At 48.8% G+C, this 26195-nt stretch overlaps 1 protein-coding gene across 5 annotated transcripts in view; it reads right to left on the reverse strand.

Moving 5' to 3' along the window:
- Window positions 1–937: 937 nt before the first annotated feature.
- Window positions 938–26195, reverse strand: part of Pfkfb3 (6-phosphofructo-2-kinase/fructose-2,6-biphosphatase 3) — an 87516-nt gene continuing 62258 nt past the window's right edge. For 3 of the 5 annotated variants that reach the window (XM_050150495.1, XM_050150498.1, XM_050150497.1), the window contains exons 2-16: window positions 23864–23989; window positions 22369–22465; window positions 19957–20023; window positions 19432–19506; window positions 18529–18585; window positions 15658–15782; window positions 13944–14151; window positions 13348–13494; window positions 13088–13192; window positions 11568–11697; window positions 11193–11255; window positions 11017–11081; window positions 10362–10448; window positions 9331–9504; window positions 938–3907 (exon numbers count right to left, since the gene is read on the reverse strand). In XM_050150495.1, the coding sequence (XP_050006452.1) occupies window positions 3860–3907; window positions 9331–9504; window positions 10362–10448; window positions 11017–11081; window positions 11193–11255; window positions 11568–11697; window positions 13088–13192; window positions 13348–13494; window positions 13944–14151; window positions 15658–15782; window positions 18529–18585; window positions 19432–19506; window positions 19957–20023; window positions 22369–22465; window positions 23864–23989 (1574 nt within the window). In that variant the 3' untranslated portion in view covers window positions 938–3859. The remainder of the gene's footprint in view (window positions 3908–9330; window positions 9505–10361; window positions 10449–11016; window positions 11082–11192; window positions 11256–11567; window positions 11698–13087; window positions 13193–13347; window positions 13495–13943; window positions 14152–15657; window positions 15783–18528; window positions 18586–19431; window positions 19507–19956; window positions 20024–22368; window positions 22466–23863; window positions 23990–26195) is intronic. The other 2 variants (XM_050150496.1, XM_050150500.1) reach the window with 1 other exon arrangement.

The raw sequence follows: 26195 nt of genomic DNA on the forward strand, positions 1-26195 counted from the left end.
CCAGGAGTCACTTCAGCATGAAGATGCCCCAAGGCTGCTCTCTTTGCTAGGGTTAGAAAAGTGGAAGGATTTAGACATCAGGGCAACTTCTGCGATGTGTACGGTTCAAAGTGGATGCTCATTCTCATTCTGTCTTAAACTTTCCTCAATCTGTAAAGAGCTTGACTCTTGGGAGAAAAACAAAACTTACCAAGCTCTTAACTTTTGACTATCAGTAAGGACAAAAAAAGTTGCTGAAGTTTGAAAAATGATTTATTTGGGGGAAGAGGGGCACAGGCACACTGACACAGCATATGTGGGAGCCAGAGGATTACTTGATAGGAGCTGAGTTTCTTTCACCATACAGGCCATCAAGCTTGGTGGGAAGCATCAGTGGTCCAGCTCTGACCTAGCCCTCATGAATCCCTAAACTCAACCTCTAAATTCTAGAGGGACTGAGTCAGCTCAGTGAGGAAAGTGCTAGCTGCACTCCTGTACCAACCTGGTACACATCACATTCCCAGACCCCACCTAAAGCTGAGTCTCAGTGCTCCTATAGTGAGATGGGGGTGAGGGGATGGGAATCCTAGGGTTGTGGGCTAGCTAGCTTAGCATACTCGGCAGCAAGAGACTTTTGTCTCAAGCGAGGTGGAAGGCAAGTATCAGCACCTGAAGTTGTCAGCTGACCTCTCCAGGTGGGCACTCACACCTGCACACACACGGAAACATAAGATTTTTTTTTTTAAATTGAGTCTATGCTAGGTGTGGTACTGTCTGCCTATCATCCCAACACTCAGAAGACCAAGATAGGAAGACCAGAAGTGTGATGCCAGCCTGGGCTATGTATATTACATTACTCCGTGCAGAAAAAAAAAAAAAAAAAAAAAAAAAAAAAAAAAAAAAAAAAAAAAAAAAAAAAAAAAAAAAAAAGGAAAAATAAACCAACAGCAGAAGTCTATTAATTTAAAATTAACACATTTTATTTATTTCCCAAATGTACAAACTTGACAATCTGTTGTGTCCTGTTTAAAGGAAAATAATCAGTGGTTCTGCAAGGAGCTGGCAGGTACAATGGCCATGAAGACACTTTGTGGCCGGCCAGGATGGCCGACTCATCAAGTAAAGGCACTGACAAGCCGACCACCCGGGTTCAGTCTCTGGAGGCTGGAAGAGACCGACTTCTGTCAAGCTTTCCTTTGACCTTTACATGCGTGCATATGTGTGCACACACACACACACACACACACACACACACACGCTGCTTAGAAGGAAAACTGACACTTGTGCCTGCAAAAGGCCCAGAAGTGAGTTTTGTTGGCATATCTCAACCCGGTTTTTATTATTCTAGCAACTGCAAAATATACAAATTTTTCTGAAAGGCGTATCCTGCTTAAAAGCTTGCATAGCTTCTTCCCAGGTCATGGAGAGACAAATACACACAGAACATGAAGAAGTCACTGATCACACACTGAAAGGCCCCAAACCAATGAACAATTAAACCCAATCTATGCAGCTTTCTATTTTTAGGCTCCCTTATACATATTAAATAAATAAATAGCACATCTGCTATCAAAATAATAAAAAAATAAATTTCAAGTATTACAAATGAAAATATCATTGGCGTGGTTCCAACAGTTTTTCTTCTCATAAATGAAGGGTATTGCCCATGGTTGAAGGGAACGGGAGAAATTTATCCCCAAAACAAATGCGCAAAGTTAAAAAACATTGGTCCCCATTTTATTTTGTTGCTTTGGGTGGAAGTGTGGAAGTTCGGTGAGTGACGCCACCCCGTCCATCCAGTCACTGCGTTTTAAATCAAACTGTGTTCCACCCCCTTCAAGATCTCCTGAGCCCAATCTTATCCACCCCTTCACAGAAAGTGAAAATACACCGGGCAAAGCTTTCGCTTGATGTACTGACTTACGTTAGTCATGGGTGACCACCCCTACCTGTCCCAGCCTCGAGAGTCTCTATGTTGTAAGAGTTAGTTCTGTAACTAGAGAGATGTGCTCAGAAGGGGACACCTAAGGAATTACCTCCAAGTGCAAAGTCGCACTACCAGACATGGTGATTCATGCTTATGACTCCAATACTGGATTTGGGAGCCTGAGACAGGAGGACTGCTAGAAGCTTGAGGCTAGTTTGGGTTACACAGCTAAGATCCTGTCCACCTGCCAAATGCAACGCTGCAGGACCCCAGGCCAAAGTATTACCTGCCTGTGCACAAATCTGCACTACAGATATCCTTGTCAAGACCCAAGTCACTGAGAGGAAACAGTTCACGTCTTATGTACATAGTCCTCTCTGGTGACCACAGATTTAAAGGGTAGTGGGCTGCACTGAGAACTTGAGTGGTTAGCTGTGAGAAGCACGAAATGGCTTTGGAGCATCCAAAGCACGTCTTTGTGTCACCTCAGGACCTGTACCTGAGGAGGATAGGCTCCCAAGACTCACAGGCAGAAGGTGGGAAGGAAAGTGACCTTCAGCACCAGCTGTGGGGCATCCTTATAAAAGGCTCATTTGGGCAAAACCCACTGAGTTTCCAAACAGGCAGACAGAAACAATAGGTAGTTACATCAGCACTGCTTTCAACCCACGCAAAAAACGTCACAGACATCAGGAAGACGACAAGGACAATTTTCTATTCTTGGGAACTCCTTGAGATGCCTCGCAGGGTTGTATCAGGCATACAACAGACACTAGACCAAAACACGGAGACAGCTCTAGGAACAAGTGGCTTGGAACAAGCCTTACTTAGGCCACCATTCCTCTTGGAAACCATGAGCAAAGCTGAAGACTCTGAGCTTTCCCATCTCACAGACACTCCGATCCCTCCCATTCAGCTGCTCCAAGCCTCCAAGGGCCAACACCCTGCCATCTCGGTTCCTGAAGTGAAGTGGGACTTTCCGGTCACACTTCTGTCCAAAAAGAAAAAGAAAAATGAAGGGAGGGAAGGAGGAAGGAAGGGAAAGAAAGAGAGAGAAGAAGGGAGGAAGGGAAGGAAGGAGAGAGGAAAAGAGAGAGGGAAGAAGGGAGAGAGGGAGGGAGGGAGGGAGGGAGGGAGGGAGGGAGGGAGGGAGGGAGAAGAAAGGAAAGAAAGTGCAAAACAGCAAACAGCCAGCCACAGGATTTGCTCAGATGCCTCCAGGCCAAGGCTGGAGAACAGAAAGCCTAAGAGCCCCAGGGAAGAGGGGGTCCTGGTTCTTTTTTCAGCAAAATGCTTCCTTCCACACCGATGCAACCAGTGTGTCCCTTAAGTCGAGACCTAGAAGGCATGTGGACGTGTGGAAGAACCAGGGCACGTCACTGCCCAGCTGACCAGTGAGCCTCAGGAGAACGGCCACATCCAGTGCAGCATTTGTCCAAGTCCCTTATCTTTGAGGTCTCTTCCCAGGCCAAGATGCATAAAAGCCAGGCGAGTGTTTGACCATCCCTGAGCCTCTAGCATCTGGGGTCTAACTCACTCTGAACTTCAGGATTCTCTGCCAGTCTTGTCTCTCGGCTATCAACATGCCAGGCCAGCATCCAAAGAAACAAACCAGAACAGCATGGTGAACATCCACTGAGAGGCCTGACCTCACCTCCTCTAGAACTATAGTCCTCCCCATGCTTCAGTCGGGTCTGTGAGATCAGACACCCTGGAAGTCCCAGGAGAACAGAGGGTGGGGAGGGCTGCAGCTTTGCCATGGGGAAGCTGGGATCTGTCCAACTTCCTAGTTGTCTTTGCTACCCCAACATCTCAGGCAGTGTTGCTACTCTTCACCCAGCAGACAGACCTCCATTGTCCCCCAGTCCGGAAGTCCTTGGGATCGCTTGGCCTCAGGTAGATGAGTGGGCACAAGGCAGGCTGTAGAAATGGAACGGAACCCATGTTTCAGCTTCAATGCTTCTGGGAAGAGTCAATGCTGCTCCGGGGGCTCTTCATGTTCTGTTACCAGGAGAGAGAGGAAGGGAGGGTCAGGACCTGGTGCTCACTGTGCCACAAGCAAAAGGCTCAAAGCCATGCCACAAGACACCACCGCCCTCCATCCTCCGAAAGAACACACCCCTGGCAGAGGATAACCACAAACATGTAGAAGAGCCCAAGTAGGTCTCAGAACATAACAGAAAATACCCTAGAGGTTGCAGAAAGAAGCTAGAGACACAGGCCAGGACTCTGCTTAACACTGGGCTCTAGATTCCAGCCAGCAGGGCATGGAGAAGGACAGGCATGTTACTCGGGAGCCTGCTGCCACAGGCCTCAGTCAAGGCTGCTTAGAGAGGACAAGTGACCATGAGGCACAGATAGGAACGTCACGCACCCTTCGCTTTAGGAACTGAGGGCCACTCTCCTTGCCACACAGCCCTCTCTCATTGGTCACAGCCAGGGCAAAATCAGTGGGGACTGTCTGGAACAGCAGAGCTGCTCTCTGGGATCAGTAAACAGAACCTTGCACTCAGCTACAAGGGGGAGGGGTGTCCCAAGTCTGGGCACAAAGCCCCACAGAATACAAGAGACAATGGCTGGCCGTACAATGGAGGCCCAGCGGGGGCTGTATCACTAAAGTCTACTGGGTCTTGACCCGTGTACCCCTAGCAAGAAGTCTCATAAAACATTAGCTGGTATCAAGTTCCCTTTTAAAATGTTCTTCAGTCCCTTGCCTTGACTACTACCACTGGCCGGTAAGCATCTCTCCCTAAAACCCCCAGATCTAAGCCTTCAAAAAAGAAATGTCCAATAAAAGTATTCCGTCTGGGCCCCCCAAACTCCAGGGGCAGGATCACAGAGTGGTGGATTTCAGGTAGGCAGGAATGCAAGAACCACTCTCAGCCACAGAATGAAGGAGCCTAGTTGCAGATGTCGAGAGAAGGGACACTTAGTTCTGGTCTGCCCTAGGGTCGCCACTCATCTGAGTGAGACTTGAGATCCAGGCAGCAGTGCCTTGTGTGAAACAGGGTTCCTTCTGGCAGGGCCCTGGACCACGTGTGTAGGAAGTGCCCTGGCCATGTAGTGGGATCTAAGAGGGGAGGGGGTTACCACGTCTCCTGCCATACCTCCAGTCCGGGGCCTCTAGCATTCACACATGATAACAATGTGACAGTAACAAGAAGCCACATGGTGAGCCGTGTCCACATCACTCCCCCAGGGACCCCTGGCTCAGAACACACAGAGGCAGAGATGGAAGGACCCCACATCAATGGTGCTGCTTGAAAGACCACCCAGCACTGACACATGAGCCACAGGACTCCACAATGGCCAATCTGTGCACAGACCACAGTCCCCTTCGGCTAAAAGCCATGACCCAGATGCAGGAGGAAACAGAGGGACATGCACAGCTCCATTACCTTTCCCAGGTTAGTAAGGAGAAAACTTTGAAAAAATGTGACAGACACTTCGTCTTTCAAGCACAGTGGGGGGAAAAAAGAAAGAAAAAAAACAGGTTGGAAGGTTGGAAAAGGAGAAAACAAAACCAATTTTAGTATTTTCTGTTTGGGTTTGAGATAAGGTCTCATTTAGCCCAGGCTGGCCTGAAGCACTCTACATAGAGTAGTTTCCCATCACCCATCAGGACCCTCCTAGGTGCCAAATTTTTGCCGTGAGCTGTATGCATATTTTTACCATCAAAGGTCCCTACAGGGTTGCAATCCCCATTTACAGATAAGGAAGTTCAAGTCTTAAGACTGGTTTAACTTCCCTAATGTTCCAAAGGCTGTGGCAAAGTTGGTTTAGTCTGGCTTTTAAAATAAATGCTGAAAGTCAGGTAAGTTGGTCCATGCATAGCTGCAATTCAAACACTCAGAGGGTGAGACAGGAGGATTGCTTTGAGTTTAAGGCCTTGGGGACACAGTAAGTTCCAGGCTAGAGAGTATCGTTATAGTTGTCTTATCTCAGTAAAAGAATAGTTGATTAATTTTGGTCACAGTATCAGGCTGGACTAGATTCTGGGTCTCAGGAATAGAATCTGACCCTACCTGGGGTGATGAGTCTTTAGGAGGAGACATTTTTGCTTAACTAAGGGATTCATCTTGGAGTGGACAAGCTGAGTCACAAGTTCCAACCCAAAGATTCTGCAAGGAGAACCCTTGGTCCTCAAACTATAGACACTGGATGGTAGGTGATAGACATTGTTGCTTTCTGAGAGGGAAAGTGACAGCCAGGCCAATCCCCTCCGTTGGGAAGTGGCTGCAAGAGAAGCTGTGGGAGTAGCCAGCGGCTACTCAAAGTACCCTTCAGGTTTCAAGAACCAGAGAGATGTTGGGCAGCGGAGGCGCACGCCTTTAATGCCAGCACTCGGGAGGCAGAGACAGGTGATCTCTGTGAGTTCAAGACCAGCCTGATCTACAGAGTGAGTTCAAGGACAGGCTCCAAAGCTACTCAGAGAAACCCTGTCCTGAAAAAACAAACAAACAAACAAACAAAAACAGAAGAATCAGAGAAAGAAAAACCATACCTAGGCCTTTGCAAGAAGCTAGCTTTCTGGGACACAAGGTCTCTTTGAGGCCTGCCTCTATTGCCTACCAGTTGGTGGGTGTGTAAGCAGGTCACTTGACCGTACTGTTAAACAGGAAGAGGACTGCCCTGTCCGTCTCTTATGTAAGGACAGAGATACAATGGCTGGGCCCTCCCGTTCTGTGGTTGCACAGCTCCAAGTGCCGGACCACTCCTCTTTCTCAAGCTTGACACAGCCGCACTGGGGTCTGAGGACGCAGTGAAGCGGGATCATCAAGTACAGTTTCTACATGGATGTCTCTCTAGAGCCTGTCCCCAGGTAGGACTGGCAGGCACACCTCCAGGCCATCACGGCAGGTCCCCATGTTTGGATATTAGGCTCCGGATAAATATTGCTTTCTGAATAAAAGGATGCTTCTCTGAGAGAGGGCAGGCAGGAAATGACAGCAAGGACGAGTTTCACTTTCTACCAATTTCCCCATCAGGGAAATCTGACATTACATAGGCCCCAGGCTGTGACCAATAAAGACAAAACCTAGAACCCCAAGAGGGACTGGGGAGTAGAACTCCGTGACTGATGGTAATGGAGTTTGCTGAACATTGTTAGTTTGGCCACTATCAACTTTGGGGATTCTCTCCTCCCATCTCTTTCTCTTCTGTAGACCGCCTCAGAGTCTACAGAACTGTCGTCAGCCTAAATATCTCAACAGGCAGGAGACAGACTGGCAAACAGGCAAGAGCAAATGCAAGCGACAGAATTATCGAGAAGGAAATACTTACAGACAGGCTTTCCCTAGCAAAGGCTGTAGGGAGACAAGGTAAGGAGAGAGAAAAAGTCAGTCAGGAGGCCAGATGGCAGCTGGTGAGATGAGCCTACCCGCACACCTCCCATGTCTGACCCGGCCAATAGATCCCAGACATCTGTTCCTGAGGATCTGGCTATCCTGAAGGGCTATCCTAATAAATTCAGAGGCATCTGGGAAGTGGGGGATAAGACTGGACTCTTGCCAGCGTCCTCCTTAGCCAGATCAGCGTAGCTCTGGATGTCCCCTGTCCCAGGCCCAGGTTAATCTCCTCAGGCCTCTGCAACAAAAGACTACCACAATGCACCAGGACAGAGTGGCATGGTGATGCCATTCAGTTCTGCTTGGCTCTAACAGAAAACTCTCAGATCTAAAGGGATTATCCAGCAGAGTCTTCCCACCTAGTCCTGAGCCCATCTCCAAAGCTAAAGAGACTGTGCCTGGCCACTCAAATCTTCCACCTGCCAGGCACGGCAGTGCACTTGGGAGCTGGAAGGAGGATCAGGAGTTTGAAGTCATCCTCAACTCCGTAGTGAGTTTGAGGCTAATCTCTGAGCATCGTGAGAGACCCTGTTCTCCACAAAACAACAAAGCCCTACACTCGGGAGGCAGAGATAGGACAACTTGAGACTACATAAAAGACAACGCCTGAACCAAGATCCTGTGGCCAAAGTGGGGGGAGGGGGGATTTACATTCACGATAGTGGCAGAGCTACAACCCAAGCCAGGTCTCCTGGCTCTCAGCAAATCTGTCATCTTACTGAACCCAAACCTTACTTCCAGCCAGACCCCAATCACATGTACCACACCAATCACCTTGTCCAAGCCACTTTTTGCAGGGTGTATTATTCCCCAAGTCCACAGATTAGGAAACCGAGGCCTGGGGTGGTTAAATGAACTTTGGAGGCCTCAGCGGTCTCTCCATATCACATCCCAGACCTCAGGAAGTCAAAGGAAGATCAGGGGTCAACAGTAGCGCTGGTAGGCAGCAGACACAGTGAGAGTTTGCCTAGCATGGAGGTGAATTCAGCCAGGCATCGGGGCATGGTCTATATTTCATGTTTGCAAAGGTTCTTGGGTATCTGGTTTCCTGAAATCTTTCATACTCAATGGCTAAACTCTTCCAGCCTTTGATCTTTCAAGCTAGCGAAATAGAGAATATTGCTGGGTTCTGTCTGTTTTCACTCTGATAATCTACCTGCTGTGTGAAAACGTGGCTATCCTGGCTGCCTGATTCTACGCATGTTATGTATACACAGACTGTGCATACGTGCACTATGTACAGGGATGCCGATGACCACAAGTATCACGTGAATGGACATTGAAGGACAATCTCAGATGTCAGTCCTCAGGAATCTTCTACCTTTCCTTTAAAGGAAGTCTCTTACTGTCCTGGAATTTCACCGTGTAGGCCAGGCCAACAGACCTGGGAGCCTCTACGGATCCACCTGTTTCTGCTTCTCATGTCTCCACCCGTGATTTTACAGGCACGTCCCTCCTCACTCAGCTTCCTCCCATCCACCGCCAGTTATTTTACAGGCACGTCCCTCTGCACTCAGCTTTTGCATGGGTTCTAGGGATCTGAACTTGGGTCTTCACAGTTGCATGCAAAGAGCTTTATCAATTTGCCTCTCCAGGTTTGGACTATTTCGGGGGGGGGGGCAGTTTATGCTGGTTATGGAGAAGGGATAGGTTCCTCTGTGGGACCTCAACTTTTTTCTCTCATAGAGGTGATTAGCTACAGGGTAGGAAGACACGTACAGACTCCTGGATTGGGCATTGCTAAAGTACAGACTGTCCTAGAGGCAACTATTCACAAATGTGCAGAACATTTTACAATTTCTTTTGCTCTGCCTGAGTCTGCTAATTAAAGGACAAAGACCATGACCTCAGAAAGGATAGGGTCACTGTTGACCAGGAAAGATCTTTAGAGAGGGCATCTCGTGTTCTGCCCACTGCATGGACACACACTACTCACCCACAAGCACAGTCTACTGCACATCACACATACAGCCCACCCTAAACACAGGCACACATCCTCACTCGCAAACACAAACACAGTTCCCAGGTCTGGGGATTGTCTCCCCTGTAGGCAGTAATTAAAGCAGAATCACTGACTTGTCCAGGCAGCTGCGCGGGCACTTCCGGGGGCAGGCAGCTGGGCAGGGCAGCAGAAGTGGAAGCCACATGCTCCTCAAAGCTGTTGATGCGAGGCTTTTTGGTGGGCTCAGGGCTGGCTAGTGGGGTGACACTATTGCGTCTCATGAGCGGGTTAGGTCCCTTCTTTGCATCCTAAGCAGACAAAGACAAAAGAAAGAAGGCGACAGTTACAAGGAGTGGGGAGAGAGGTAGAAAAGCCACACACACACACACACACACACACACACACACACACTCACACACACACTTCTTGAGATTTGTAGGGGTACAACCAGAGGAACACCCAGGACAGTGGCCTTGACCCTGAACCGTTGCTGGCACAGAACTTCTCGCTATGTGCAAAGCGGAGGAGGAAAAAAATAATTACAACTACAGGAGAGAAGGGGGTCAAAATAAAGAACCTTACTCCCAGCTACCCCACCCACAGAAGGCCCAGGAGAGAAGGTTGGCTCTGAGATCACAGGTGTGGGAGGGGGAAGGTATCAGGGCTAACTGCCTTCCACCTGGGACTGCAGCACACACAAGCACCCATGAAATACACTGTGCTCCCCCAAACGGTACCCAGCCTCCATCTAGGAGGCAAAGCAGGAGACAGAAGGTGCAGAGTTTGTCAGGCAGGACGAGATGTTAACCTTCCAACAAAGGATGGCAAGACAGGAAAGAGAGCTCCTGGGATCCAGTGCATGACCCACCACCTCAAAGCCCAGGACAGCTTCAGCCCCAGCACCAGTAAGGAAGTATTCCGAGGCCCTTGGACCCCATCTCATGTCTAAGCCCAGTGTTGGGGTGTCCTCATTCAGCTAAATGAGCACATCTTCCAGGTGCCTTGGTTGATAGGGGTGGGGCCAGGAGACAGGGCAAGACAGCCCAGGGACACAGTCCTCTTCCAGTGAAGTCCACAGTGCAAGCTGGGCAGTGAACTGGCTGATACCCATGGACCCTTCCTACCAACGTCTGACGGCCAAGCTTCTTGGGAATGGGGAAGTCACCTGTTTTTCGGACTCCACAGACAGAAAGTCAAGTTCGGTGTAAGAGGAAGGTCTGACTACACTGGCAAAGTGTTGTATTTTGACAGCCTGCATAAAGCAAATTTAAACCCACTTTCACAACGCAGACCTGGACAGATTTGCCATCTGCCCAGTAAGGGATTCAACATGACCACACACACCCTCCCTGCCCCCCAAAAAAATCTCAGACCTCCCTGATGTGGAACACAGTAACAACCAGGCACTGAGTCTCCTGCAGACCACTGCTCAGCAGCCCTTAGGGTTCCTCTCCTCTAGCCCGGCCTGTGAACGAAGTGCACACACATGGTGCTGCTGACCAGCTAATCCTGTTTGTGCCAGCCTCCTGGGGCTGTTGAGAAGGCAGGAACAGCTACGGCACTGGGGTCATGTTTGAGAGAAGGAACTAACTCCCTGTTTAACTCACTCTTCCCAGTCAAGCAGAAACGGGGGCAGAGAGAAAATGTGGACAGAAAGAAAAGGAACCGATCCCATGAAGTCACAGGAAAGACAGGCTAGGAACAGAGATATGGAACATGGTAGCTGGACAGTGGGCACCGAAGAAACTCAGTCAGAACCCTCCAGAAGAAAACTAGACCCAGGGTTTCCCAAGGGTCCCACGCATCAGAGCCTAACTCACCTCTGACCTCTCCCGGTGTGTGCTCACTGATTCCACATTCAAGTAGATGGACTCCACACGGCACCCTGAAGGTGAAAGACGAAGAAGACAGCTTCTGTTAAAGAGATCATCCTCATTGGCAGCCCCACAGCCACCAGGAGCCTCAGGGTCAAGGCCCAGTAGGGGCTGCTACTCACCATACGCCACAGGTGTCAGTTTCAGGACAGTGTGAAGGGGGCATTTCAGATACGGCATCTCCTCTGAAACGAGACATACGTTGTCATGTTAAATAAGAGAATTGACGTGAAGGGAGACATTCAGGGGCATCCCTAGGTTCACTGTGAGAGCCTCATGCCTAGCCCTGGGTCACATGGAGGCTTGAGGGTTCTCGGGCTGGTTTATGAAGTGATGAAGCCCACTGAGCATCCATAGGGAGCAGGTAGAGACCCCTCAGCAGGTTGTGAGGCAGATCTACATTTAGATACAAAGCAGAGAGGATGGGTCCCCTGCCACATGCACTCAAGGCCCATTTCCTTCTTTCTTCATTCCTGGGTATGGCTTGCCCTCAATACCTGCACTCTTGTCGAGGAAGTAGGCTAGCAGGCAGCGTAGGACAGCCTGGTGACAGATGACCAACACATTCTCTTGGCGCTCTAATTCCATGATCACAGGCTCCAGGCGCTGGACCAGGTCCTGGTAGGACTGAGAAGGAAGGGATAGGATAGTACATTAGGGGAGGATAGGCAGGGAAGAAGCCTGTAATCACTCGCAGCCCATCCCCCATACACGCACACATCCACCTTTCTAAGTCTTCAGCCCTGCATGGAATGAACTACCACTCCTAAAAAAACATGAGAGAAGCCTGCAATCCTGTCTGTCTGAGCTCTTTCCTCCTGAGCACTAGAGAAAGATCAGACTTTGTCAGGCAGCCATGAAAAGCAATGAAGTCCTGGCACATGCCACAACGTGAGAAAACCTTGAAAATTTATATGTCAAGTGGAAGACACTAAGCATCACCATCTACATACACAGAACGGCTCCTCTTGTTCACCACCTAGAACAGGCGACTCTAGAGACGAGGAATTTGTGGTGAGCAGAGCTAGGAGCTAGGAGACACTAGACTGACCGCTAACACATCTGCAGTCTCCTTTTGGGATATGGTTGGTACGCACCTATATAATCCTCAGCACCCAGAAGGCTGAAGCAAGAGGACTGGCAGCAGCCCAAGGCAGCCTGGACTACACATTAAAGAACACTGTTTCAAACAACAGAAATGGAGCCAGGTACAGTGGTACGCATCTGGAATGCCAGCACTGGGGGTTGGCAGGGACAGGACTCCAAGCAAGGTCGGTCTGAGCAGCTTCTGTCCAAAGCTGCGACAGAAAAAAACTAGCAGAAGTTCTTCCTTACACTGACACACTCTTCTGTGCCTTTCCTCCTTCTAACCAGAGTTACAGCGAGTGAAGACCAGAGAGAGATCAGAAAACAGCATGGTGGCCCACCAGGAATGGGAACTATGACAAAGGCTCAGAAGGACACCCACTAGGTGTCAACACAGCCACCTGGCTCAACGCCCAGAGTACCACACGGCTCAGCACACTTCATTAAAACTCAAGAGTAGCTGCCTGCTCAGTCATTCCCTCTGCCGACATCGGCCCGGACCTGGCACAAGCCACCTAGCATGACATCCTCACAGCCAGCCTGTCCATCTTGTCTCCTGCTATCCCGGGGAAAGCTTGGTCTGGAATGAATCCCCAGCCATCCTCTTTGCTCTTTCCTGCATCATCACACACACCATCAGAGACAGATACCCAGACTTCTCATTGTCCCTTGGGAGAAATACAACACGCTTCCCTTGGGGCTTTTTATGGGGTTCCCTCTAGTGAGCTTTAAGACCAAAGTCACAGTAGAAATGAGCTCACAGAACTGGTGAGAGATGGGGTGGGTTGTAGAGGCCTTGTGGGGACTCACCTGGTCCTGCTGGGGCCCCCAAGGCCTTCTCTCAGCCACCTCCAGACACAACACATACAACAGCTCGTGACCATTATAAAGAAAGACCAACGGACACGCATGTGGGCCGTTCCTTGCTCACCTCGCCTGTGGGATATCGGTAGTAGTATTTGTCCTGTTCACGCAGTGCGTACTCCTCAGGATAGGTGTCTCTGATCTCCTCGTAGGTTAGTTCCTCACACACACCCTGTCAGAGAGACCAATATTCACGCCAGGGAACTCACCCATACCGCCGCCTCAAATAAAGGGGGTCTCGGGAAGCCCCCAGCATTCCATAGCGCCCTGGAGAGAACTTTCCACTCTTTGCCAGGCCTCCCCACAGCCACACCGGCCCGGACTCACAGCGTCAATTTCGTTGAGCGCCTTCCACTGCTCATAGGGAAGCCGTAGGGCCTCTGCAGTCTGGATGGTGCTTTTCAGCTGGCTTGTCCACACGCGGAGGTCCTTCAGGTTCTGTTCCTCCACGAACTTGCTCAGGGCATTTGCGAACTGAGGAAATGAGGAGACAGGGGTCACCCCAACGCCAGGTCCTTCCATAGGTTATGTTACGTGGTCACCTGGGAGCCACCAAGGCCACCCAAACCTCCGGTGCCACTTAAACCTTATCAGAGTCCAAGAAGCCTGACTCTATTTCCCCTTCCTAGTCCACACTCACACGTACACATACAGACACACGCAAATGCACCCAATATAGTAAGGCAAAAAAAAAAAAAAAAAAAAAAAAAAAACAACAAAAAAAAAAAAAAAAAAAAANATCACACATAAACAAAAACCAGCAAATAAATAAATAAATAAATAAGTAAATAAGTAAATAAATAAACGAACCGCAACATCCTACCCTCCCAAGGAACCTCTACTCTACTGGTGGGGGCCAATCACCCAATCATCCTCCTGACTCCACTCCGTTGGTAGCCCATGTGTGTCTCTCTCCCCGCTACCTTCTTGCCCCTGCTGGACAGGCCCGAGTCGCCCCCGATCTTGCCCTGCAGGTTGTGCTCATTCTCTCCGTGCCGACACAGGTAGATGGTGCGGGGCTGCACGTGGATGTTCATCAGGTAGTACACGATCCGGCTCTGGATGTGGTCCTGCACCCTGTTCACCAAGAACCTCCGGCCAACGTCAATCACTTTGATGAGCGACAAGTCCCTGCCAAGGAACATCATTGAGGACCGCATTGAGGCCGCCCTCGCCCACAGGACAGCACTCCTCACCCTAGGCCGAGCCAGCTTCTAGAGTATTTGCTTCCTGGGGGCCTACAGCAGGGACTGTTGTCTTCTCTAGGAGTCAGAGAGGAAATGAAGGCAACAGTTTCCGTGGTCAGGCTGTTCAAGCCAGGTAGTACAACTGGACAGACAGCTCCCTTAGTGGTGCACAAGCTTAAGTCTTATACATCAAGTTCAGGTGCACCTTCTTAAAAAGCTCTGGGTCTGTAATCCCATAGCCGGGGAGAAAGAGACAGATTGTTGCCTGAAACGCACTTTTTTTGGCCAGTCAGCCTAGCCAAACCAGTGAGCTCCAGGTTCAGTGAGAGACTGTTCAAAAAGTAAGGCAGAGAGACTAGTGACATGGTTCCGCGTGAAGTCGCTTTGCCATCAAGTCTGATGGCATGGGTTTGATTCCCTAGGCTCACAAGGTAGAAGGAGAGGAAAAGGCCTCTCAAAGGTTGTCCCCTGGCCTTCATGTGTGTACGCACACACACAGGCACAAAGCACAAACACGAGCAAATAAAAAAATAAATAAATGTATAGATGTTTAAAAAAAGGAAAAGCAAACCTAGCTGGCCATGGTGACACAGCTTTAATACCAACGCTGGACAGACAGAGGCAGGCAGACCTGTGACTCTACATAACCAGTTCCAGCCCAGTCTGGGCTATGGTGAGATCCAATCAAAACAAACAAACACCTAGTATATATCTTTTTAAGGTAAAACAGTCGAAAAAGACACTTTCATACATTAATACTATTTTGGAGGAAAATGGGGTTGAGACCGGGTTTCCCTGTGTAGCCCTGGCTGTCCTGGAACTCATTTTGTAGACCAGGCTAGCCTCGAACTCACAGAGATCTGCCTGCCTCTGCCTCCAAGTGCTAGGATAAAAGGTGTGCGCCACCACCACCTGGCCTATACAGTTATACTTTTAAAGACTTCTTGTTTTATTATTTTTAATTATATATATGTATGTATATGTGCATGCATAAGTGCAGGAACCTGGAGGCCAGAGGCATCTGACCCCCTGCAGCTGGAATTACAATTGGTTGTGAGCTGCCTGATGTGGCTGCTGGGAACAGAACTCCAGCCATGGGGAGAAGCAGTACTGCTGAGCTATCCCTTATTCTGAACCTGCCCATCCACCACTATCTCCCTCTAAATGTCCCCATCTCACGTGTTTTATTATCAGTGCAGACCTGTATGCACCATCCACTGGGTCATGGACAACTTAGCAGCAGTCATGCCCCCAAAGAAGAAGGACCCTCCCTCCTTCAGCCGCCAACTGCCAATAGCTCCAATCACCAAAAGGCGGGGTCTCAGGGACCCTCCAAAAGCCATTTTCAGAATTTACAAACACATTTGGGAGCTGTTCTATGGGAACCTCAAGAAGACATTCAAGCCCCCTGTGGACAATTGAGGGTGGCAGCCTCTGGAAAAAAAATCACCTGTCATATTTATCAGGGTCAAGAGGCTGGTAACTGGCTTCATAGCAATTGATTCTCTTCATGAAGTCGTCCATGGCTTCTGCCGAGTTGCAGTCTTTGTAATCCGGGCTGGAGATTTTAACTTCCTGCAACATCACAAAGAGCAGCTGATGAATCATACTGGAAGGCTTTCTGCTTAGTTAAGTCAGATGTGGACTTTCAAACGGGAAAAGCCCAGAAATTCTCAGAATAAAGAGTATCCTACCCAGCGTCTCAGAGGGAAAAAAAGAGTGTGGGTCAGGAGGTTTGACTCATGGCCTTGTAGTTACATAAGAAGGATGCCCGTGAAGGACAGACACGGGATAGCCACAGAGACCCCATAAGGGACACATTTGGACCATACACTGAGGCAGGTCAGTCCAATAGCTGAGTCAACCTGGCCCTCAATTCAGCAGAACCCCACAGAGGCACACCAAGAGCAGGCCTTTGGTTAGAAAAGGCATAGTAAGTGTTGCTCTTGGCAGGGTCTCTCCAACCGTCCCAACAGAAGCAGCATCCTCCTGGGCTGGTCTCTGTGATGACACCTAACTAGACCTGGTACCTCTACCTTTTTGGAGCTGCCCTTCTTGGACAAGGAGTCTCCTATAATTGGACAATTATGCCGAGAAACCCAGGTAGATGGGAAGGAAACTCTGATGGATTTTCATCTTTTGAGGCAGGGTCTTACTATCTAGCCCTGACTGGGATAGAACCTGTTATGAAAAGCCAGATGGCTTCAAACCTTCCTAAAACCCACTACCTCTTTCTGTCCAGTAAGTGCTGGAATTATTTAAGCAGGCACCATCATGCCTGCCCTCAGAATTGCTTTTAATCTTGTGATTCCACAACTAGAAGGCAGATAGGAGGATGGAAAGGCCTGGAGATTCCCAGCGTTTTTGCTTCTGGTTTTATTTTGTCTGCTTGCTTTGAGACAGGCTCCTTTGTTCCCCAGGTTTCCCTTTAACGCACTATGCAGCCAAGGATGATCTTGAACTTCTGATCCTCCTGCCTCCACCTCCTGAATGCTGAGATTCCAAGTATTTACCCCCATATCCAATTTATGTAGTGCAGGTGTCTGACCCTATGGCTTCGTATGTGGTAGACAAGCACCCTACCAACAGCCCAACATCACAAACACAGTTGCCTAAAACCTGAATGTATTTGATGCTGCCAAATGGCACACTAAAAATAGCTATAAAGGTCAGTTGTATATTATGTGAATTGTACAATAAAAACATAAATATAGGTTGCAAAGCCCTGAACCTAATCTGCAAAACTTTTGGTTTAATCAGAGAAAGATTTTCTGAACACAGAGGATCAGGGTCAACAGCTATGTGAATGGATCGAAAGCTACTATTAAGACAGCTCCTAAGTACAGGAATGATGACACCGTGGGGAAAATGATTTCACAGCTGCACCAGCTTCACTATCAAGTAGAGTGGGGAAAACAAAACCAAAGAAAAACAGCGAAGCCCCCCCTCTGTGAGCACAGCCCTTCCTCAAGCTTTGAGCCTCCAGACCCGCTCCTCCTGAAGTGTGAGCTTGTTCCTTAGAAATGCTTGCAGACACTCCCACCATCTTGAAGAAAAAGACCAATGAAAGATGCTATAGATACTTAGCATCCCTTTAAAGGTAAGGCGTATTTTGGGCAAGGTGTAGTGGTACACACCTGTAATTCCAGAACTCAGGAAAGAGGAAGCAGGCTGCCCTGAGTTCAAGACCATCCTGGGTTACACAGTGAGATTTCATCCCCAAATAATAAAAAATAAATAAATAAATAAATAAATAAGTAAATAAATAAATAAGCAAATGTATATGCAGTCACACCACCTGCCTCCCCTACCTATGAAAAACTTGTCTTCCTTATTAAATATGTCCTATTCCAATATGATTAACCTGGAAACCAGAAGTAATGCTCACACCCATAATCCCAGCACTGGAGGATCAGTGCAGGAGCCTCGAATTCCAAGATCAGCCTGGGATACACAGTGTCCAGGACAGCCTGGACTACAGTGTGAGAATCCTGCCTCAAACACACAGCAACAACAACAAAGTTGAAAATAAAATGATCTAAAAACATAAGAAGTTGTGAGTTCGTGAAGCGGCTCAGATTGCTACACTCTTACTGTGACATGTGTGCCCACCATGCATACACATACACACATGTGCACGCACACACATGCACACACAAAATTAACCTGTGAAAACATCTTTATAATACTCATTTCTCTTTGTGATCTATTGCTATCAAGTAATACTAAGGATTAATCAATAATGGTGCCATTGACCTTGACTTATTGGACAAGCTATCCTTGGCACAGTAGAGTTGAGAGGGAGGGGTACATCACTACACCGTTTCTGCCCAAATTCAGGAACTTTGTCTTTGGCATACTGAGCCTCGGAGGCTTTGGCCCACATAAAAGCATCATTCCCTACCAGGGACCTGGAAAGCAAAAGTGAACATCTGGATAGCATCCACTGTACGATGGGATGAGATGCCCATCATCCCTGGCTACTCCACCATCACTCGGTTTCTGCCACCAGGTGAAACTACTTCCTGCCTATCTCCTTTATCTACCATGTCTCAGCCAAGACATACACCTGCTGTATGTCCTCAAAGTCCTTAGGAATGGATGACCCTTAAGAGCATGTCCAGGTCACAGCCTGTGCCGTGCTAAGTTAAAACCCCCATGGACTTCTGCCATCCCAGTATCCACCTGAAGACACTCAACCACACACGGAGCAGGGTGGTCTGCTTCTCCGGGTTTAGTTACTGTCCAGTCCCTGACCAAGACTGCAAATGGCCTCCCAGTATAATGGCAATATACAAACAGGGCTTCCTAATCATCTTACCATGATGTTGGAGGCCACAACAGTAGGGTCGTCACATATGGACTCAATGAAAAATACCTGGAGGAAGGAAGCAAGGCAGACATGTAAAAACAACCCACGAAAGGCCAACCTGGATGTCACTGTGACACAAGACAGGAAAACAACAGGAACAGGATGGGACTGGGGAGATGCAAAGTAAGCCAGACTCAGACTCATGCTGCCATCTACATGCAAAACCTAGATTTAAATGTGTGGGGGGGGAGGGGGGAGGTATCATAACAGAAGACTAAAGGAAGGGGTGAGGAACAACAGGCATGGAATACATGTACCCTGAAAGCAGAATCCAAGGGGCTATTTGGGAAGCAAAAGAGGACCAGTAAATAAGTAAAAGGGGGGGGGGGGGGGGGAGGGGGGGGCAAATAGGAACAAAGTATAATGATGCCCATGTATGAAAACGTCTCAGCAAAACCCATGATTTTGTGCTTTAGAACCAGAAGCTCTTGTCCCTGTTTGTTAACCAAAATATTCATAAGGAGGAAGAGAAGAACTGGGAAAGTATTACTCCATAAAACGTCAACTCTGCATGGCCACGGCCTTCACCCTCCGCTGGGGAGGGAGGGCGGGCTTCACTGTCCCTAGGAATCCTGCCACAAGGACGACCTTGTTTAAGGCAGTAAAATGTGGACGATGAGTGGAAGCTCACACCTGCACTCCCGATACTTAGCAGATGGAGGCAGGAGGATTGCTATGAGTCTGAAGGCAGCCTGGGCTACGGAGTGCCTTTCAACAAACCTGGGCCACAGAGTGAGACCCTGCCTCAACAACAGCTTGAGACAGAAAGAGGCTGAAGCCAGAGTCAGGCAATCAGCAGCTCCCAAGGTGGTTTCCACTCGGCATTTGCTGGGGGAGGCAAGTTTGGCTCACCTTGAAGTCATTTTCTTTGGCAAAATGAAGGATCATGTGTCTCCTCTCTCTAGTAGTGTTCGTAGCATCAAAAACCTGATAGAGAAGAAGGCGGCTCAGAAAAACTGAAAATGATACTTACCTAAACCACAAGGAATTCAATCTGTTGTTTCCAGAAATAAGCCCCAAATTCCTCCTTCTAGACAGGGTGTCCTATCCCCTAACCCTCCATAATGCTCCCTCCTCATTCTTTGCCCTCAGCTCTCCAGCAAAGCAGGGAAACTGGGGAACTAGCAAGCAGTTACATACAATGAGGGACCAAGCAATGGCCCCTCACTGCTGTGGCTGGAAGCAACACAGTAGAGGTGGTACCCAGATGCCCACTGCACAGGTGAGTGACAAAGCTACATCCCAGCATCCATCACAAGATAGACTCTTGAGCTACTTCGGGCCACTTGTTCCCTCAGCCCTTACAGCCACTCTACAGTAGCTCTCCATACTGCTGGGGCCCACGAGGACAGAGGTGCCTGGGCCCCCCAGACTTACTGCAATCTGGCCTCCTTCCTTCGTCAGGTAACTTTTGACGTCTCTCAGGGCAGCTAAGGCACACTGTCTGCAAACACACAGGAGGGAGGGAAAGCAATGGTCAGAGCAGGTCCAGCCACGCAGTCACATCCCTTGTTGATACACACTGATGTTCCTGTTCCAAGCTGCTCAGTGCTAACCAGGCATCTTTAGGTCTGGAGCCCTTGACCTGGGGACCAGCACAAACACTCACCTCCACACAGTTGAGGGAGGCAGTCGTCATGCCTGGCTACACGGTGGGATCAATTTCCCTGAGAAACATTCGTATTTGTGGATTGTTTTGTTTTGTTTTGTTTTCAGACAAGACCGGCTCCAGCTACGCTGCCCAGGCTGGCATTCAACTCCTTAGCCAAGATGGCCTCAAACTCCCAGCAATCCTCTCACCTTAGCCCCTCCAGTGTGGAGATTCCAGGCACCAGATACCATGCATGGCTTTCTTTTTTTAATGGTTTAACTTTTTGCTCTTTGTTTTTCTTTTGTGGTCCTGGGAACTGAAATCAAGGCCTTTGAACACGCTAGCAAGTGTTCTACGACGAACAACTCCAGCCCCCTTTACATTTTAATTTGAGATAGGATCTCACTAAGTTATCCAGTCTGACTTTGAACCTACTCGGTAGTTGAGGCTGGCCTAGAACTTGCTGACTTCCTGCCTTAACCTCCAAAATGCTGGGATTATAGAAACAGTGCACCATGCTCAACTTAAAAATTAAACCTAGGGAGCTTTAAAGAACTATTACCAAGGGCAAGAGATCTAGCTCACTTGAGAGAGTGCTTGCCAAACATGCATAAAGCCACAGATTCAGTCCTTAGCACTGTATAAAATCAGGTTTTGTGACACAGTCTATAATCCTCATACAGGGGAGCGGAAGCCAGATGACCAGAAGTTCATCCTCAGCTACACAGAAAGCTCGAGGCCAGCCTCGGCTACATAAGGCCCTATCTCAAAAATTAGTAATAAAAATAAAAATCAGTACTAGGCAGACAGGGTGCTAAATACTCTTATAATAGCTGTACTGCAGAGGCTGAGGCAGGAAGACAGATCCGCATGTAAGGCCAATCCAAACTATAAAAGGTAGTGCCAAGCCATCCAGGATTCTATAACAAGACCCTAACTTAAAACAAAAATAATAACAGTACTAGTAAAATAAAGACGGATGCCAGAGCACGCACAGAGAGCCTCACTGGGCATGCCTAGGGCTGGGCCTGGCACCAGAGACTGGGACCTCTTCCCATACCCAGCTGATTCCAGCACCTGCAGAACTGAAAAGCACCACCCTGTCACCTGCAGCTTAAGAAATCTTTTGCAAATGCAAACTGATGGTTTCCAAAGAAAGGGGCTTTGTTCACTCCTGGTGCTTGGCTGCTGCTGAACCGCCTCAGGGAGGCTCAGTTCCTACTCCTGGGAGCAGTTCAAAGCAGCCAGTCAAAGAGAGGCCAAGAGACTTGTCCTACTACTAGCTCGGTCTAATGGCCACCAGCAAAGAGCCAGCGTGCAGACTGGCCTTTTCTTCCTCTTACAGAACCTGGCTTTACAACAAAGGAAGCCACTGGGTGGGAAGAGAGCTCAGATCATAGTACAACCTGAGTTGGATTCTCAGAACCTACATGGAGAAAGAGGAGGGAGAGAAGGAAGCAGCGGATGCTGGATTGGGGGTGTACCAGGGAGGTGGAGAACCCTAGGGTTCACGGGCAGCAAGCCAGCCTAGACTACTTGTTAAGCTCCACAGTGACAGACCCTACCTCTCCAGAGAGGTCTGCAGAGCTGTTTCAGTTTTGGTAAAGCACTGCCAGTCACACGTGCACAAGGACAGGAGTTTGCATCTCCAGCACTCATCGAAATACCACACGTCACGCCACTTTCTGTAACCCTAGAACTGGTCCCCAGAGCTCACTGGCCAGCCAGGCTAGTGCCAGGCTCATCAACAGCCCCTGTCTAAGGGCTGGAGAGATGACTGCAGTTAAGAGCACTTGTTGCTCTTCCAGGACCCGGGTCTGATTCTCAGCACCCACCTGGAACACTACAACCTCCTGCAACTCCAGCACCAGGGGATCTGAAGCCCTCTTCTAGCCTCCCCAGGCACCAGGCACTAACAACATACATGCTGGCGAAAACCCACACACATAAAACAGTTGTTTAAAGAGACCCTGTCTCAGAAAACAGAGAAGTAATAGAGGAATTTATCTGACGTCCTCGAGCTTCCACACACGTGGACACACATACACACTCACACTCACCTACACGTATTATTTTATTATAAAGTGGACAGTGCCCAAAGAACATGCAAGGCCTCCTTCTCAGGCCTCCACACAAGCGTACACACACACACACACTCACACATGGTACACGGAAAACCCACGGCAGCTCAGGCTTACTTTCGGACTCTCATGGCTTCCTCGTTGTCAGGTCGGAAGAAGTTGTAAGAGCTGAACTGCTTCACAGCCTCACGTCGATACTCTCCCACATTGAACACTGGACAGGAAAGACAAGGACAGTCCTGGATAAGCCATCAGGAACAAACGGCTTCTCAGTCAATACCTATCTGGATAAGTAATCTCATATGCAAACAGTGTGGACGTCCCAGTCCAGGCCTGTCATCCCCAGGTCACACTCTGGGAAACAAGGTCCAGACCAAAGGATAGCACCCATGACTCTTGCTGTACCAGAAGTTTCTCCTAGGGACCAGATCCCAATCCCACCTCCCAGTGTTGTCAACCAGAAACAGACTCCCAGAACAGTCAGAATCCAGAAAAAAAAAAAAAAAAAAAGTACTGTAGGAATCAGAAAGTCAGTCACTCATCTGTTAGAGTCCTGTCTAGCATGGATGAAACTCTGGGCTGGATCCCAGCACCAACCAAAATCATTGGTCATGGTAATACATGACTGTAATCCCAGCACAGAGATGTAGACGGGGGGGGGGGGGGGGGGGGGGGGGGGGAGGGGGGTCGGGGGGGGGGGGGGGGGGGGGGGGAATCAGAAGTTCAGTGGCTTCTGATATAGAAGAGCTCATTGGAGACCACTGAGCAGTGAAACACTGTCATAGACAGGCAGGCAGAAAGACAGACTGACAGATACTCAGATAAGACAAGACAGGCTGGAGCGTTAGCTCAGCAGTTAAGAGCACATGCTGCTCTACAAAGGATGAGGGTTCAATTCCCAGCACCCACATGGAGGTTCACAGTCATCTATAGCTGCAGTGCCAAGGGATCTGACTCCTTCTTCTGACTGTCTGGGGCATGAGGCACACATGTACTGTGCGTGTGTGTGCGCGCGCGTGCGTGTGTTTCCACGTGCACAATCCAAAGCACCCATACATATAAAATAATGAAATAAATAAATGTTAAGACAAATAAGGTATCCAAACATAAGTGGGTCTCACTGAACAACCAGCCTTGCCTACTTGCTGAGCTACTAACTCTAAATTACCCCTGCCATGTCTAAATTAGCCATGTTCCTGCTGGCACACCTTTGATGATGAGATCATATTTAATGGTTACTGCTTAACCTATGTAGACCTAGAGTCAAGCACCAGTATTAAAAAGAGAAAAATCTCAGCACAGCGAGGGATGCTAATCCCTCTCCTCAGGACACTTCCCAGTCAGTTGGGAAGACAGGGCAGGGGTGTACACAAATGTCATCAATAGCATTCAGCGTGAAGCTGGGGAGGATGGCCACCAAAAGAAGGCTACAGTGACACGTGAAGAAAAACGATCCACAGAATATGAGGTCACCACAGGGAGCTTGAAGAAGGTGAAGGTGAACTGAGCTAACAGGACTGGGAAACAGGATCAGACTCCATGACCTAGGACAGTTATGCCTGTGAGCGGCCACCCTGAGAGTACCAGCTGTTGGCCTCGCATCCTGGCTTACCTTTCGTGGGAACACCTATCCAGTTGAGGTAGCGAGTCAGCTTCTTGGAGATGTAAGTCTTACCCCGGGCTGGGAGGCCCACCATCACAATCACCGTTGGGGAGTTGGTCAACTTCGGCCCACAGGCTGCAAAGACCAAGCGAAGAGTCATCAATCAAAGGGCAAAAGTTAATGCCAGAGTCCTCTGCCTAAAGACAGATTTTTTGAAGAATGGGACCAAAGTTGGGTATGGTGGCACGTGTCAATAATTCCAGTCCTTGGGAGACAGAGGCAAGAGGATTGAGTGTTCAAGGTGATCTTGAACATAGCTGAGTTCAAAGTCAGCTTGGGCTACACAAAGTTAGTTCCAGGCCAGCCTGGGCAACAATGTGAAACTATTCTTAAAGAAACAAAAAAAGAATAACTCTCAAGTTATGAAGTCATTCCACATCCCAAAGTCTTTACCATCTGATGACCCAATGGGACTGCACACTTCACCCCACCCCCCCAATGACCACACCCCTTGACCTTGTAGTTTAGTTTCACTTTTCAGGCAATATTTGACAATGGCAGTTCCAAACAGAAGGCACAATCAGATATGGAGGTATTGAGCCCCAGACGGTGATTCCAGTTCCTAACAGAATAACATAAGAGCATTTCTTGGGGATACAAGGATGCGACCCTAATACCAGGAAGGGTAGAATTAGGGGAAGATGGTTTTCTAATTCAGTATGCAATTTGAACAAACAGGTGGGAAGCAGACAGAGGGGAGCCCCAGAAACCAAGAGAGAAACTCCACAGACTTTCTTGAAGAAAAAAAGAATTAAACAGTAAGAATTTATCAAGTAAAAGTAGGTCAGGGACACAGAATGCTAGGACCCTGGCTGGGCACCATGCCTGTGCCTCTCACATCCTCCCTGACCACCCCCCTCCATCCTGTTGCCAGGGATCTGATGGATGCCAGGTTCAGAAGGTCGCCTGAGTCTGCCAGTCAGAGGGTTCTAAGTAAGCTAGTCACTAAGTCCCAGGCAGGCTCTCCAGAGATACTCTTGCCTGTGATGAATGAGTGCCCCATATATCCCCAGAATCTCAATAAGACAGAACACCAGGGACAGAGGTTTTCAGAAAGCAGCCAAAAGAATCCCTCTAGACAAACTAAAGTTCCAGCATTTCCTTGGCTGTCTCTTTGCCACTGAGACTCTTGGGCGACTCCTGCATCCTGGCGACAAGTAAGCTTACAAGCCAAAGAGGCTGTCTGCCAACTCTAACCCAGCTGGCCTTCTCCCGTCCCAGACACAGGCTGCACAGCCTGCAGGAAAAAGAGATGAGAGTCATGTCACCAATCTAGACAGATGTCAGATTTAGATAGAGGCTCATGGGAACTACAGGCAAAGGGGGACACTAAGGTGGATTTTTTTGCTTCCAGAACTGCAGACTAGGGTCTGAGTAGAAGCAACAGGACAAGCAGGGGTGAGTGATCTCTTTGACAGTGGGGACCTGGGTGAGGAGTGTGAGGCTGTCTAGACAAGGAATTCAGAAGCCAAAGACAGCCTTAGAGACATTCCCCATGAATGCATTCCAGTGACCCTGGAAAGAACAGTTAGTTACCTAGAAGACAGATGCTCCTGCCCCTCCAGCCAATGGTCCCTTCTCCCACCCTGATGACCGCACTGAAGCATTGCTACCGAAAGCACCCAGAGATGCCTGGAAACAGGCACCCATACATGCATGTGTACGTGGGCAGTTTCTGTTGGAACTGTGTCAGGGATGCAGAGGCGGAAGCCGGCTGAGTTATCAGATCAGGGATTAAGTCTATCTACTAATCGCAGGAACAAACCTCCAACAATAGACACTTTGGAAGAGAAAGGGCAATACCGTAGACTCAGCAGAGTGCTGCTGGGTTTCAAGAGCAAATAAACCTAGATCACTCTTAGTTGACAAAGCAAAAGCCATTCTTCCTACTGCCCAAAGCTGAGGCACTCAGAGGAGCTGCCAGACCAAGTGTAGCTTCGTCACCCAGACATCTGTGCGTGGAAAGATGTACAAATCTTTCCAGATGAATCTAGTATCCCCCTCACAGCCCTTTTTCAGCTTATAACCCAGCTCAAGGGTCTCGCTGAACATACAATGTCCTGCCCCTTGCCCCAGGTTCTTTTCTTCATAAACATTTTTACCATTGAGAAAGAGACACCAGGGCTGGAGAGATGGCTCAGCGGTTTAGAGCACTGGCTGCTCTTCTAGAGGTCCTGAGTTCAATTCCAAGCACCCACATGGTGGCTCATAATCATCTATAATGAAATCTGGCACCCTCTTCTGGACTGCAGGCATACAGACAGACAGAACACTGTATATA

The sequence above is a fragment of the Alexandromys fortis genome, unplaced genomic scaffold (assembly GCF_014885135.2).
Source record: "Alexandromys fortis isolate MF-2015 unplaced genomic scaffold, M_Fortis_MF-2015_v1.1 scaffold_69, whole genome shotgun sequence".
Lineage (NCBI taxonomy): Eukaryota > Metazoa > Chordata > Mammalia > Rodentia > Cricetidae > Alexandromys > Alexandromys fortis.